General features: G+C 38.1%; 1 protein-coding gene across 19 annotated transcripts in view; it reads right to left on the bottom strand.

Moving 5' to 3' along the window:
- Positions 1 to 1,804: 1,804 nt before the first annotated feature.
- Positions 1,805 to 12,483, bottom strand: part of Mier1 (MIER1 transcriptional regulator) — a 47,788-nt gene continuing 37,109 nt past the window's right edge. For all 19 annotated transcript variants that reach the window (XM_050136065.1, XM_050136067.1, XM_050136066.1 and 16 more), the window contains 4 exons: positions 11,325 to 11,419; positions 8,011 to 8,138; positions 6,020 to 6,159; positions 1,805 to 5,196 (listed from right to left, as the gene is read on the bottom strand). In XM_050136065.1, coding sequence (XP_049992022.1) covers positions 4,868 to 5,196; positions 6,020 to 6,159; positions 8,011 to 8,138; positions 11,325 to 11,419 — 692 coding nt within the window. In that variant the 3' untranslated portion in view covers positions 1,805 to 4,867. The remainder of the gene's footprint in view (positions 5,197 to 6,019; positions 6,160 to 8,010; positions 8,139 to 11,324; positions 11,420 to 12,483) is intronic.

A 12,483-nucleotide genomic window follows, 5' to 3' on the forward strand; every position in this document is an offset into this window, starting at 1 on the left:
CTTGAAACGTGGCTGAATTGGGATGGGAAAGACTGGTGTTGTAAAAATGGCTGTCTTTGAGATAGGTTTCTGAATAAAATCTGACTGTTCTCTGGTATGCACAGAAATAAAGTATGAGGTGTGTGTGAAGATAAGGGAAGGCAAGGCCAGGCTTTGAGTGGCTTCTCTGAGGACGGTTTGCTTTCTCTGTCCACTCCACCATCTACTCACTGAGCACCTTAGCATGGCCAGCAGCTGACACTGCCTCAGAAGCTTCCCCAGCTTCTAGTACAGCCCCTTCTCATCAAAAAACTGTATCTCAGGAGGAAATGAACATTACCACAGCATACAATTTCTCTGTATTCAAGCCACAAATGGATTCAGACCCTCTGTGGAGCCCCTGTGACTTGGGCTGTGGTGACATTCACTTCACTGCTTGTCGAATGTTTCTCCTTGCCACACCTCCCTGCAGGCCTCGGCAGAATACTTAGTCACGGGAGCACACATACAACACTGAAGATGCCACCATCTTCACTGGGAGTCATTCGAGGAAACCATAAAAGCGGTGTCTCCAGCTCTTTCAGTCACAGGCAATTCTGACAGAATCGAGCTGTTTCATTGTGTTCAGCATTTGCACAATTGTTAAGAAACTTTGCAGACATAGCCCAAGCACACTTACATTCTGTTTTCTGAGATACCAGCAGCTATCTTTTAACACCAGAAGTAAGTGTAGGCAACGGAATGGATACCGTATACCATAAACATCACACTCAAGAAGTTGGAAATCTCAGAACATCAACCACCCCAGCAAATCCATCACTTAGAATGTATGTGTTCAGAGATTAGTAAGCTATTACAACAAATTTAAGAAGGGCTGGAGCGATGGCCCAGAGGTTAAGAGCACTGACTGCTTTCCCAAAGGTCCTGAGTTCAATTCCCAGCAACCACATGGTGGCTCACTGCCATCTGTAATGAGATCTGGTGCCCTCTTCTTGTGTGCAGGCATACATGAAGGCAGAACACTGTATACATAATATATAAATTAAAAAAATAAAACAAATTTAAAAGGGCACACTCAGAATGACTGGCACATTTGTTCATTGTGTCAAATCCCAGCTGGACCCAAGGGGAAGACAAAGATACTGTCAAGTCACTAGAATAAAAGGTTCTAGTTTACACAGCTTCAGTGTTCTAGTTTTCACAGCACCAGATAGTGTATACATACATAGGTGTATGTAGAGAATTTAAGTGTCTCATTTAGCCCAGGTTGGTATCAAACTTGCTGTGTAGGCATACAAAGACCTTGAACTTTGATCCAATCCCTTGGTCTACCTAGGAGCTCAAACTATAGTTCTAATAGATAACCTTTGAATCTGTTATTTCTTATTAATAAAAAAACAAAAAATTAAATATATCTATATATCCTACACTGGGGGTGTGATAGAAGTCAATTCAGATTATAAAATACATGGGATCAGCAGTTACTTGGGTAGGTAATCCTGTATAAGACGGATTTTGAAGAACACTGTGGATTTTTATGGTAGATTTTTCCAAGTGACCAGTATTGAGAAATAAAGAGGGAAAAAAATCATTTTCAGAAAAAAAAATTACAATCTGAAGTCACTCTTCCCATATGCTGTGGATTTTGACAACGCTACTTTAGTAACTATGGATGACATTGGGAAAGCCTGTCTGGTTGACACTGATGACTGTCACACACAGGCAACAGGGGTGGTGCACATCTGCACTGAGTACCCATAGAGACTAAAAGCCGAAATTAAGACACAACGAAACTCAACAAAACATCTACATCACATCACACAAGTATGCTTACAAAAATACTTTAATGAGCATATCAGAATGGCAGAAGGAAATGGGAGAAGGGACATATTTTACAGTGCAAAATTATTATGCAGAAATTTAAAAACATCTAATTCATAATTTTAAATGCCTACTTAAATATTACTTCAAATGCATTTTAAAGCTCAACAGATTTTGCTTAACTGAGTTACAGATTCTGAACCTTATTGAGAATACATCATAAAATATTATATATTCCAAATAAAAACGACAGTGCTTTGCTAGGACCTCAATAACTACCAACACAGACTTTTCCTTTTGTGTCTCAGCCTGGCCTCAAACTCACCAAGTAGTTGAGGATGGCCTTGAACATCTGAATTCTTTTGCCTCCACCTCCCAAGTGCTGGGGTTACAGGCATTCACCACCACACCCAGCTTATATGGTACTGGCGATGGAACCCAAGGCTTCATGCATGCTGGTGCAAGCATTCAACCAACTGAGCGACACCCCTGCCCATAATGAAGGCTTTTCTCATCTTAACTAAGAGCCCAAGAGTTATGAAATATACTAAATCTTAAGCAAATCAGATTCATGATATTGTCAAGATGTTCACATAGTGCAATGACTTCTCAAGTTACAGTGGCTGCATTGACAAAGGGTGAAATCCCTGTAGAAACACAGAACACAATACAGTATTTGGGAAAAGCTGAGCATCACGTATTAGTGGAATGTCTTTCATTATGTATACTTTAAAAAGAAAAGGAAGATTTATTAACATTTATATATCTGGCACATTTGCCATGCCTGAGAATTTCCTTAAAATGTTCCTGTAACAAGTTTCAACAACTCCACAAACTTGCATACCAGATGATCTTTAAAAACGTAGACACGACACCTCCAATATTGCAATGATTGAGAAGCACATCACTGTTCTTTTAAAACATTCCTATAGACCATCTGTGACAAAGAGCTAGGATGGCTTGGACTCATTTAATAAAATCTGCTTTAGAAATAGATTTCTATTTTCTGGGTGTGGTGGGAAACACCTCCAATCTCAATATCGGAGCTGAGGTAGGAGGACTTAAGTTCCAGGTCACCCTGAGCTACACACTGAGACTCTGTATTAAAAAAGGGGAGAAAGGAGAGAAAGAGGGAGAGGGAGAAGGAGGGACAGAGGGAGGGGAAAAGAGAGAGAGAAATGGGTGGGTAGGGGTGGGCAGGGAGACAGGGACCATGGCTGTCTGCTAAAGCTACTTGACCTACTGCCATTCTGGATAAATTATTTTTTTTTCGGTAAAACAAATAAACAAAAAATCCTCATGCTTCTCAGCACTTCCATCAGAAACTGATTTATTGGGATATTTATGTAAAAACAGTAAATGCATATTATATGATGTGTTGTCAAAGTGGCTTCCAATACTGACTAGGGGAAAGAAAAGGTTGTTCCCACTGGTGACGGGAAACAGTCTGAACAAATATAAGAATACTCTGGGGGATGAGGCCTGGACGGTCATTCTCAGTGCAAACCTTTACCCAAGCTGCATCAGACAACTGAGTCGGTAAAAGGACCACAGATCTGTCATTAAAAGCATTGGCTCTTGAACTGATGGTTGGGAACAAACTGAAGCAGCATTTGGAAATGTGTCTGTGTGACAAAAGGTAGCTAATAATCCTTTACTAAAAAAAAAAAAAAAAAAAAAAAAGACAAAAAACAGTTTAGAGATAGATTGGTTTATCAGCTGTATAAAACTACATTTCATAAGAATTTTATACTAAGAATAAAATGGCACCCATCCTTACAAGGTTAGTGCACACAGATAATCCCTTTAAAAGAAAGATCACACAGAACAACCATTATTTTGTATCTGTTTCATTTTCGAAAAACAGTATCAAATCTGACAAACTGGTTGTAACCGGAAAGGTCTGAAAATTCTTAAAACCATTATCTTCTCATAAAAATCAATATTGCTACTTGTCAACAGCTGTAGCCAGAAGTGACAATCTCATGAGCGGACCTTTCCTTTCTGCTGACGTCATGAAAACAGTGGGCAGTGCTACAGTGCCTGAGAGTAACTGCACAGATTCTATTCAGCAAGGGGCATTTGTGCACTGAAGCTGACAGTCAGTCTTTGTTTTCCTTAAAAATAATCTTAAAAATTATAGTAAATGCAAACAAACTTGCAATCTGAGTATCATGCTGAACTCCAGAAGTCCCAAATTATTTGTCCATAGAAGTTTGAAAAAAAGTATGTTCATAATTCTTTATGAATGCTTTTAACCACCTGGATAAGAAACATGACTTGTTAACTACACACACTTAAAAATTCATTAGAAAAATCTTAGCAAAATAAAATGAAAGCTGACAGACTCAGAATATCAGTTCCTCTCATAAAAGTTTACCAACTGTACAAGTTAAGAAAATTATACAAGCTTTTTGTATTAAGAAAGGACAGCTCAGTCAAGACATATGTACTGTAAAAATCTTTCAAAGGCTACAAAGAATCTGGAAAAATACAGAATGTATTTCTTAAGCCCAGATAAGAATATGGAAAGACATCATTGATGTCAACAATTTTACAAATACAAACCTGACTTGGTTTATTTTTAAACTTCTACATATAAAAATCATGCTAGCATAACCTTCAGGATTCATGAGGGTTTCCTTAGTTCAATTTGTATGGAGAGAAAAATGTCTGTTGTAAAGACATTTCTAGATAGTCAAAATATTGGTGTTGAGCAGAAACACAAACTTGATGTTTTTCCCCGCTATTCTTCCTCATCAAAAAAAAAAAAAAAAGGAAAAATTAACTTTTAGTCAAATTTATGATTAGTATCTCAAGTGAGAAGGTACAGGTTAAGTCTTTGGGTCATTCAAAGTTACCAATGTTTTATATCCTTAAAGGTGAAGTGAAAGAACTTGCAAAAGGTGGAATTATGAATCCTATTTCTTAAAGTTAGGACTCAATTCAAATGTCAAGATTTAACAAACTGCTTCAAGGAAATCAGCTTTCTAAAGGTCACCCACCAAACCTGAAAATTGTAGTCACACCAGAATTTACTGCAAAGAAAGTATCAAAGGCCTAGGACTTAGTCGTTTGTGTTTTCATGTTCCTCAAATTTTCCATGCAAAACTGCTTCTTGGAAAAACTCAGATGAACCCGGACTTTCCTTCCCATTGCTGTTTATCCGTCGCCTTTTGGCAGGTCTCTCATTTTTCTCATCAAAATCATTTTCATTTCTTGCAGTCATATGGGCAAGTTTTGGGTCAGTGGTCAGGTTATCTGCTTCATAACCATTAGTGTCCATATCTGTATGAAGTGGTTTCTTATTTCCACCTGTTGGTCCATTAGCATGTAAGCCTTCAACTTTTACTTCTTCTTTGTTTAGTATTTCACCTGGTCCATTAGATGACACACCTACATCCGGACAGAAAGATCAACTCATCAACTCGTCTAAAATAGCTGCTACAAGAGTGTCTTCACCAAGGAACAAAGGCGGCATCAGATGTAAATAGACTCATGGTGAAGTGTGGCTTTACTGTTTACCAGCGGACGCCAACCAAATCTTCACAGGCTACACCTTAGTCACGTCTATGTTATACAGCTGATGTGAAGTTGAACTAAACGGATTTTAAGGACAAAGACCAGAATCTGATGTATATTAAAAGCATAACAGGACTGGAGAGATGGCTCAGTAGTCAAGAATGCTTGATATGATTAGAGTTCATTCTGGGTTCAGTTCCCAGAATCCACATGGAGGTTCACAACCACCTATAACTCTATCTCAGGAGATCTAACACCCTCTCCCAGCCTCCTCAGGTTTCAAACACATGGTACACAGATATATATGCATACAAAGCAAACATACAGTAAAATGAAAAAAATATGTTATTACCTACTTTTTGTTTTGAAACAGTTCATGTTACAAGTTCCCAAACTACCTGAAAAGTAAGTATTTCTGATGGAAAGTACCTGAGTTTGTCTAAAAGTTAAAGCAGTACTTACACCTAGGCATTATCCCATTCAGGTAAGAAGATGCTACTGAACATAAATTTCTTGAAAGCAATGGTCCCTGTGTAGATTGTTTCATGAATTTCAGTTTATGACGTCACTAATAACTCTTTCCAATTACTCTATAGTGTATGTTTGATGTGTGCTGATGTTTCACACTGTTTATACCTGTAGCTTTTAGAGTTTATAGCAAATTCCCTTGACCTAGATATACTTCTTAGTTGCTTACCATTCTGATTACTATTGCTGACAGTGCCATCTTCTTTCTCCGACTGGCTGTTACTACTATTGGAGGCAGTAGGGGGAGGAGATGGTGCTCGGCTAGAAGCAGCACTTTCACTTTCATCCAAAAGACGATCCATGTAATCCCTTAAGATTAAGTTAAATAACACAACAATTATTTCCTTAAATAAAATGGTGATAATTCAAATTAGCTGAAGTTAAATATACATTCCACTATTAACACATGTTCTGACTGTCACTTACTCTCATGACAATGCCTTACTACTGTACCAGGATCCAAACAATGACTGTGGAAGCTTCTTTCGCTATGAATTTGTAGGGAGGTGTTTGAAGGTGCTAAGCTAAGAAAATGTAAAGTCCATGGCAAGCTTTAAGACTTTCTTTTTTTTTTGGTTTAAGGCTTTCAAATGAGCAGAGACAGGCTCAACATGGCTTAACTAAAGCTGCAGTGCATGTAAGCGAAGAGGTGAGGATGATGTCATCAGGGGTACAGGGTGATTTCTGAACTGGTTTCTAAATGGTTTTCAGATTCTTAAAGACAACCCCTGAAGGTGCAACTGAGACCTAACATAAAGGATGATCCATGCCAGCCACTATATAGCTCAGCTTTCTGCCAGATTTGTACCATAATGGGTTAAGCCCTGGACATATTTGCTGGTATCAGCATCTTGCTATAGACAGTCTTATTTACAACTTTATTACTACTTCCTGAACTATAGTTGAGGATCTGACACTGGGCTGAGGTTAGATGATCTGGGCTAAATACTTGTCTGAGGGTAGTTATTTTATAATGAAATGCAGATAAATCCCAGGTGTCCTATCTATACACATGGTTATTGTATTAAGCATGAAACTGGCAGACTGTGTGTGGTCTGTGGGTTGGCTGCTGTTTCTGTAAAGTCCAACTGAAACATGATCATACACCTGTAATTCCAGGACTGGGCAGCAGAGATGCTGGATCCCTGCAGATCACTACCAAGCCAGACAGTCATGGTAAGTATTGAGTTCCAAGAAAAGACCCTGCCTAAAAAAACTTGGGTACTTCCTAAAGAACAAAACCTGAGGTTGTCCTTTGTTGCAAACACAAAACAAGTATGTATCACAGAAACATACTGTGACCAGACAACAATCAACGTAATATTCTTGACATTATAAATGTAATGGCTTTTAGAATCTAATTGCTCTATGCTCTACACTGTCATTAGAAAACAACTAAAAAGCCAATCTGAAGCACACATGAATAGAAACAGGGAAGATGACTACAAAAGGGACTTCAGAGGCTACAGCAAAAGAATAGACACTGCAGGAGAAGGGATTAATAGAAACAGTTTAGTGGGAATGAACACTGGAGGATGTTAAAAAGCCATTCAAAAGAAAGCTAAATGAAAAGACATCAAATTCAAAAACGTTCAATTTTTGAATATGGCAATGATACTATGAAAATAATAACCACCATATTTATTTTATATTAATGAAATCCGAAAATCTTAGAAAGGAAGTCAGGTAGACAAATCAGAAAATTGCTGGAGTTCAGGTTAACTGGATTTTTAAGTACTATTCAGAATAGCAATATCTCCTGTTTGAATGTGGCTCTCATTCCCTCCAGGTGGTAACTAGGGTCCCCTGTAGTGGAACTCTCAGAGGCTGTGGGCAGGAAGGGGAACAATAGAAAGTAACAAGACAGGAAACATAAGGCCTCTTAAATGATGCACTTAGTCTAACGTGTACCTAAAGACAAGGTAGGAGAAAATTCAGTGTTTAAGGCAGTGGTTCTCAACCTGTGGGCTACAACCCCTGGGGGGTGTTGAACAACCCTTTCATAAATATATAGTGGCTTACAGTTTTAATAAGCTAACAAAGTCTGCATGTCTTACATATCAAGAGACAATGTATGGAAAGGAACAGAAACTATATTCTGAAGAACTAGAAAATTCAAAAACCTTTTAAGAAAAATCCAAGAAAGTTTAGAAAACTCACGTCACACCAGGATGAAGATTGTATTTCTTTTTTCCAAACCTTGTTTGCTGAGCAAAGAAATCATAGCGCTCAGACTTTTTCCACATGTAATAGAATGCTACACATTCACCAACTGATCTTGTTCGCACCTGCAAGAAACAAACACTTGTTTTTTAGAATAGTCTCCTTAACAGGGCCTCTTCAAGAAAAACTTCTCAAGTCTATACTGGATAGTTTTACATCAACTTGACACAAACTACAGTCACTGGAAAGAGGGACTCAACTAAGAAAACGTCTCCATCAGACTAGCCTACTGACCAGTCTGTGGGATATTTTCTTGATTGATATAAATGGTGCTAACCCTGGGCAGGTGGTTCTGAGTTATCTAAGAAAGCAAACTGGGCAAGCCATTAAGAATAAGACAGCAAGCAGTGTTCCTTCACGGGTGCTGCTGTAGTTGCTGCCTTGACTTCCTCAGCGACAATGAGGTACTGCAATGGGAAGGTAAGTCAAATAAACCAGTGTTTTACCATAGCAACAGGAACTCTAAGACAGACTGGAAAAAAAGAAGCTACTCCTTAGTTAATATACATGACAAATGAACATGATATGCATGAAATACGAATACAACTGTGTTGAAAACTATTCTTTCTAAATCCACTGAGAAAAATAACACAACAATAACTATATGATATTCATCATTCTGTTTTTTCAGTTCAAGGATACCACCTTTCTAATATTTTACAATAAAACAAGCATTTCTCTAGTGCATAAATAGGAGTGACAATTAGGTTAAAATGAATCCAAAGAACAAATGCTTTTTACTCATAGACTATCTAGCGAATATAAATTTAAATTTTATAATAAATAATTTACCACAATGAAGCATGAAATCAGATTTGAATCTTGTAGAAAAATCAATTCAAAATGTCAAAGGCCATAATGTAAAATCTGAACCTCTGAAACTGCCAGAGGTTAAACAAAGACAAAAACCCGGCAACTTCTGAATGTATAGGTGCAGGTGAAGACCTTCTATAAAGGGCTCTACCAATATAAGAAACAAATCGAAGAATTGAAAAATGGGACTGCTTGAAACTAAAAGCGCTGCACTGCAAATGAAACTATCAGCAGAGTAAAGAAAGCACTTGCAAAATGAGAGAAAATTTTTGCAGTGGATTAATTATATAGATTATATAATGAACTCTAAAATGGCCAATAAATACCAAATACTCAGTACTGTACCAGATTTGAAAATGTAAGGTCCAGCTCATCACATTTATGAAAAGTAATGTTCATGAGTTTTTATATTTATGCTGAGACTTTATTGTAATCTCCCCACAAAGGTATTCCATTTTTTCCTTATTATGTAAAATGGTAGGTTACTATTTAAAATCCTATGAGAATTCTGTTGTTAAAAAAAAAAAAAACACCAGGTGTGGTGGCATACACCTCAATTCTAGCAGAGGCAGGCAGATCTGGGAGTTTGACGTCAGCCTGGTCTACATAGTAAGTTCCAATACTGAATCTGGAAAAATTGAAATGAAATTTATACTCTGGCAATGCTAAAGTATGCATGGGCAGCCCGTATATGGCAGTTCTGTTGAACTTGTCCATATTGGGTTTCATGGTCCAACCTGATGATGACAACTGACCAGGTTTCTTCCTAAGAGAGCACCATATCTCATTACAGATGGTTGTAAGTCACCATGCAGTTGCTGGTGAATTGAACTCAGGACCTTTAGAAAAACAGGCAATGCTCTTAACTGCTGAGCCATCTCTCCCAGCCCAAGACAGTCAAAGCTAAATAGTGCGACTGTCAAAACAATCAAAACAAAAACCCAAAGTTTGACAATATGACTCAGGTAAAGGTACTTGCTGAGGACACTAACCACTACACAAAATTATCCTCTGACTACTGCATGTGTACTGTGGCACTCACATGCCCCCTCCCAAACCCATGAATAAGTATAATAATTAAAAAAAAAAAACCCTTGAAAAGAATTAAATGATCAAGTCTGAAAGTTATTATTTAGTTCTTCAGGATATATACTGTATGACTGATATTTATAGGACAGCAAACCATCATCTAAGGCTATTGTGATAGATACCTCTGAAAAACATCATTTAAGAATATGATTTAAGATCATTTAGGACTTAGGTAACCATAAAAAATATTTAAGATTTAAGGCAGTAAGATGGTTCTGCAGGCTAAGTAAGGTGCTTGCCTGACAGAGTTCAATCCCAGTGCACCATGGGGGAGAGTGACAGAGAGACTGACTCTAGAAGGGAAAGGAGACCGGCTCCAGAGCTGCCCTTTGACATGCACACTACAGCACACTCATACATATCACATCAGTATTTTCACTGTAAATTGGATGTTAAGAATATTTTAAGATTTAAAAAAACTTTAACGAGGTATTTACAATGGATAGCTGCAGGGAGGCAAAATGTTTTCTTCCATGGAGTGACAGGTTCTATTAACCACACAAACTGAGACTCCATCGGTGCTGTGTTTTCACCGCTGGCATGCATGTGCATGGACTTAAAAAGAGGGAAAGAACATAAAATTGGTTGGGTAGGATTTGGGAAGACTTAGAGGAGGGGACAGAATATGATAAAAATATATTGTATAAAATTCTCAAAGAATGAATAAAAACACATTGTTTAAAAGATGTATAATCCTTTCCCAGGAATCCACAAGGAAGGAAGATCCCAGCTAAGACTCCTAGCAATAGTGGAGAGGGGGCCTGAACTGGCCTTCTCCTGTAGTCACACTGATGACTACCCTAATTGTCATCATAGAACCTCCATCCAGTAACTGATGGAAGCAGATGCAGAGACCCACAGCCAAGCACTGGGCTGAGCTCCTGGAGTGCAGCTGAAGAGAGAGGAGGGATCATATGAGCAAAGGGAGTTCACAGATTCTGGAAACCTGCATGGGACCCTCTAAATCTAGGTGAGAGTTACTGTGGTTTGGGCAGTCTGTAGGGTCCCTGGCAGTGGGACCAGGACTTATCCTTAATGGTGAACGAGATACCATGCTCAGCCTTGATACGGGAGGAGGGGCATGGTCCTGCCTCAACTTGGTTTGCCAGATTTTGCTGACTCCCCAAGGAGGCCTTACTCGCTTTGAGGAGTGAATGTGGGAGGAGGGGAAGGAGAGAGAACTGGAGCTGGTATGCAAAACAAAAAAATTATTTTTTAATTAAAAAAAAAAAAAAAAAAAAGAAAAATCACCTGGCAAATATGTCAGACAGTCTATGTATGTTTATTCTAAGTAGTTGTAAACCAAAAGATTACAATTTTACAAAAACTCTAAATAAATTATTACTTACTTTATTAGCCTGGATCAGATGAAAATCTTTTCCATAGGCCTTAAGTCCTTGTTCAAAATTTCTACACTCTTCCTCTGTCCACACAGATAATTCCTCTGACAAAATGAGGGGATAAAAGCAAACTATTAAATATACAATAAAGATATTGAAATAAAAAAATGTAACTTCTGGCAAAAAAAAAAAAATTAACTTGCCCTTGAGTGCTAATGTTGGTCATTGCAAAAGATAGTGATAAAAATGCCCAATTTAATAGAAATTGTTCCTTAACTCTCTAATCTCAAATTTGGGCCACTTATTCCTTCTTTGTTGTGGAGACAAGGTCTTGCTATAGTTCCAGCCAGGCTTCCAACTTGTAATGCTTCGACTATGAGCCACTTCTCAGCTCTTCTCAGTTCTCGGTCCAAGCCTTCAGCTTGCTAAGTTCTTTCTTACTTTGGATTCTGCATAAAAGTATGTTCTACCCCCTACCTCATCCTCTTTCCTCGTTGACTCATCAGCAAAAATATTTTGTTCTCCAAAGTTTCCCCTCAAATTCTCACCTTAATTAGATTATATCCAGCCACAACAGGCCTTAACAATATCCTCTAATTCTCCTCTGAAGATCAGCAACTATTTTTCAGCCTCCCCACCAGACTCACAAGACCATGATGACTGAGACTCATGTGGATAGGTGCACAGAGCTAAAGAGCCCTCAGACTGATGCCAAGTAAACAAATGACCCATCACTGTCCTACCTATAGATACACATAGTACTTTCAGTGCAGTGGAGGAGCCAAATTTAGAGTATATCAGGAAAAACTTGGGTTTCAACTACAGCTTTATTGTTTATGAATTACACCTGCCTCAGCCACATTATAGTGTTTTGTGTACGGGTTATGTACACCAAAGCACAACTTTATAGAACTGGTTTTTTCCTTCTACCCTTACATGGTTTCCAGCTATCAAACTAGGTTGTTTTCAGTTTTAGTGACAACCACTTTGCCCATTGAGCCACCTCACCAGCACAGTCTCACCATTTTAAAGTTAGGCAGTTTAAGTGTTATTTTACATAGCTCATAGGACTACTATAAAGCTCAAAGAAGAAAATCTTTAAATATGAGCTTTATAATCTCATTCCCTGTAACAATTTGAGTAACATTTATGCACTGCAATATCTACT

The sequence above is a fragment of the Alexandromys fortis genome, unplaced genomic scaffold (assembly GCF_014885135.2).
Source record: "Alexandromys fortis isolate MF-2015 unplaced genomic scaffold, M_Fortis_MF-2015_v1.1 scaffold_13, whole genome shotgun sequence".
In the NCBI taxonomy this organism is placed as follows: Eukaryota; Metazoa; Chordata; class Mammalia; order Rodentia; family Cricetidae; genus Alexandromys; species Alexandromys fortis.